Source organism: Nestor notabilis, unplaced genomic scaffold (genome assembly GCF_000696875.1).
Source record: "Nestor notabilis isolate BGI_N333 unplaced genomic scaffold, ASM69687v1 scaffold413, whole genome shotgun sequence".
Classification (NCBI taxonomy): Eukaryota; Metazoa; Chordata; class Aves; order Psittaciformes; family Psittacidae; genus Nestor; species Nestor notabilis.
In genome coordinates this window covers 1-2,769 of record NW_009920346.1, presented here as the reverse complement: position 1 = coordinate 2,769, position 2,769 = coordinate 1, and the positions used below count along the sequence as shown (strand labels likewise).

The following is a 2,769-nucleotide window of genomic DNA, read 5'->3' as shown; positions in this document are numbered from 1 at the left end:
AGGGAAAGGTGATACTTGAGTGGAATTGTAATAAGTTGATTTCGTGGTGACTTTCATGTTGTGTAATGTGACAGGCATCTCCTCTTCTGCTAGCAGTGGTTTCTAAAGTCTGCACCAGAAATCAGTGCTGGTAAAGCAGGGTTCATGTGATGGGAGAAAAAACTAAGTTTCTGACTGTGTTTTAGCATAACTGCAAAAATCTATGAAGTTGTGTTATCTCTCATGGTTACCTGAGTTGTTTTATTTAAAGTAGTAAATTCTGCTCTACTCTTCCTCATGCAAATGACTGAAGTGCAGAGAGGCTGTAAGTTATGTGGCTGCTTCAGTCCTGCCTCGATCTGAGGGTTCTAATCCAGAAATCCCACAGCTGGGCAGTGGAAACGCAGCACTGTTGAGCACTGACACTACCACACTTCAGTGGGTAGAGGTTCAGAGAAGATCCTTGTGAGAGCCAATCCTGAGGTGGCTGCCTTGTCCTTTTCTTTCCAATGTCTGGATCTGCCCCTTTCCCAACCTGCCTTCGTGGGCTCTCATGTCGTGCTGCTGGTATAATACACTTGAAGTCAAACACACTTCTTTTTCTTAAAAGTCATCTCTTCCAAAATAAAAAGTGCAAACTGAGAGTACAATCAACATCTTTTTGACAATATAGCAGAACATCAAACTTACAAATACAAAATAACAACTGAATATTTAGTCTGTCTTAGAATTTTACAGAAAAATAATCGGATAAAGTGCAAATAAAAGATGTAACTTTTTTTTTAAGAAGCTTTCATCGTATGTTTGCAAACACAACTGATCTTGAACAGCAAAATCTTTACGGCTTGGCAGTCTGTGGGTTGTTGGTAGAAGGTTCTTAAGTTGCTAGAACCAGCAGTGGTTTCTCATCTCTCGAGTTCTGCTTCTAGGATTTCTCCCCATGTGTCGACGTCCATGGGATACATGCTTTTCTCTGGCAAGCTGTTCTGTGAAGGAATGTTGCTGTATTTCCCACTCAGCCATTCTTGCTTCACTTTGCTTTTCCAGTAGTTTCTCAGTAATGTGATCTAATGGAAAAACAGACAGCTCAAGTCTTGGAAATGAACTGATTTCAGCTGCACTCAATGCAAGTTTTTGCACTGGAAGAGTAATGCTAGCAAAAGGATTTGGAATGTGTCTTTGGATTATCTAGACTAAGCCCAGGAAGGTATGCTGCTGCCAAGGAGCAGACCTTGGTCTATTTCCAACTTTTCTGTTCTAAACTGGGTGGAGAATCACTTGTCCTAATTCTTTCAGGGTCAAGATGAAAACCCTAAACCAGGAATTCATCTTACTCCTTAAAAGAGACACCTTTCACTTTCTCTTCCTGTTTAGGTTACTTGTGACCTTTAACTCTTGTTGGGGCTCTTAATGCAGGCTGGCTTTTTTCTTCTCTTTAGCCAACCTTTTACTGCAAGAAAATGCTGACTCAGTGTGTTTGTTGCTTCTACTTCAAATCCCCACCAGATAACATAAGAGAATCAGTGCAGATAGTTCTGGAAATTCCTGTGCTAAAGTAGCAAGATCTGTACATTCAAAAGGCAGCCACTACCTGCTCATGGCTTTGCTTCATACTGAAACACCTCTACTGACATGTGAGAGTCCAGAACTAGGTTGTTTTGGTTTTGGGTTTTTCTTTTTTTGCTTCTCTCTTTTTACCCCTCCACGGCTCCCCTCCTCTCGAACACACCAGCTAAATGAGGTGGGGAATCACGCTCTAGCTGGTCCAGAGTACTGAAACTTCTGCCTCAGCTTGCGGGCCATGATCTTCCAGCATGTTGAGCTCTGAGCTCCTCAGAGCAGCTGTAACTGGGAGTGTGTGTGGAGAGAATTTCAGAACAGCTTCTTGGAGCTTCTGCTTTTTTCCTTCTCTCTACCCCAATCTTTTTCCTCCTGCATGTTGCTTAAGGTGTACTGAGGCAGAGCTACCCAGGATGTACTTCTGGAAAGTAATTCCTCACCAGCAGAACTATTCCCATCTAATACAACCAGAGAGCACACAGTGCCAAGTGGGGGTATGTTGTCTTCTATCCCCCAGCTGTGCCTATAGGGATGTGGGCTTTCTTCTGTGCTAGGGCTGTGCAGGCTGTGATGTGATGAGTCACAGAACCATAGAATGGTTTGGGTTGGAAGGGACCTTAAAGCTCACCTAGTTCCAACCCCTTTTTTTGCAGGTTGCCCAACGCCCGTGTGCCCACCCTGGCCTCGAACACTGCCAGGGATGGGGCAGCCACAGCATCAGCGCTGAGGCTGCGTGGGGCAGCGTGAGGACTACATGGGACAAGCTGAGCTGTCCAGACGTGGTCCTGGACAGGAAGCAGGTCAGCCTGGCCTCACCCCTGCGTGTATTTTACCACTGCCCAGCTGCAGGGATGCACTACTGAGCCAGGCTGTGATTACAGCAGGTCTCCTGTACCCCGGGACAGAACAGCTGGGCCCAAGTAATTTCTTTACGCATTTTTATTGCCAGTCCCAGAAGCCCCGACGCTGCTCGCACGGCGTTACATTTACCTTCCAGGAATACCCGCTTCCTCGGTCGCAGTCGATCTCCCGCTGGCACACAGCCCGCACGGTCAGGCAGTGGTGTCTCCACAGGCGGTCGTTGCTCTCGATGACCCGGTGCCAGCCCTTGCATGTCACGGACGCATGACACAAGCTCTCCACGTCCAGGCCGCTGAAGATCTGGGAGCTGACCTCCGGCGGGAGAACAGCCACGAAGTCAGCCGAACCTCCTGCTCCTCGGCCGGCGGC

The 2,769-nt window shown here is 47.0% G+C and overlaps 1 protein-coding gene across 1 annotated transcript; it reads right to left on the bottom strand.

The window, feature by feature from the left end:
* Nucleotides 1-884: 884 nt before the first annotated feature.
* FBXO48 (F-box protein 48) lies at nt 885-2,766 on the bottom strand (the record flags this gene model as incomplete). Its single annotated transcript, XM_010010625.1, has 2 exons — nt 885-1,046; nt 2,530-2,766. Coding segments are annotated over 2 exons (399 nt in total), but the record flags the coding sequence as incomplete, so codon positions are not given.
* Between the last annotated feature and the right edge of the window lie 3 nt (nt 2,767-2,769).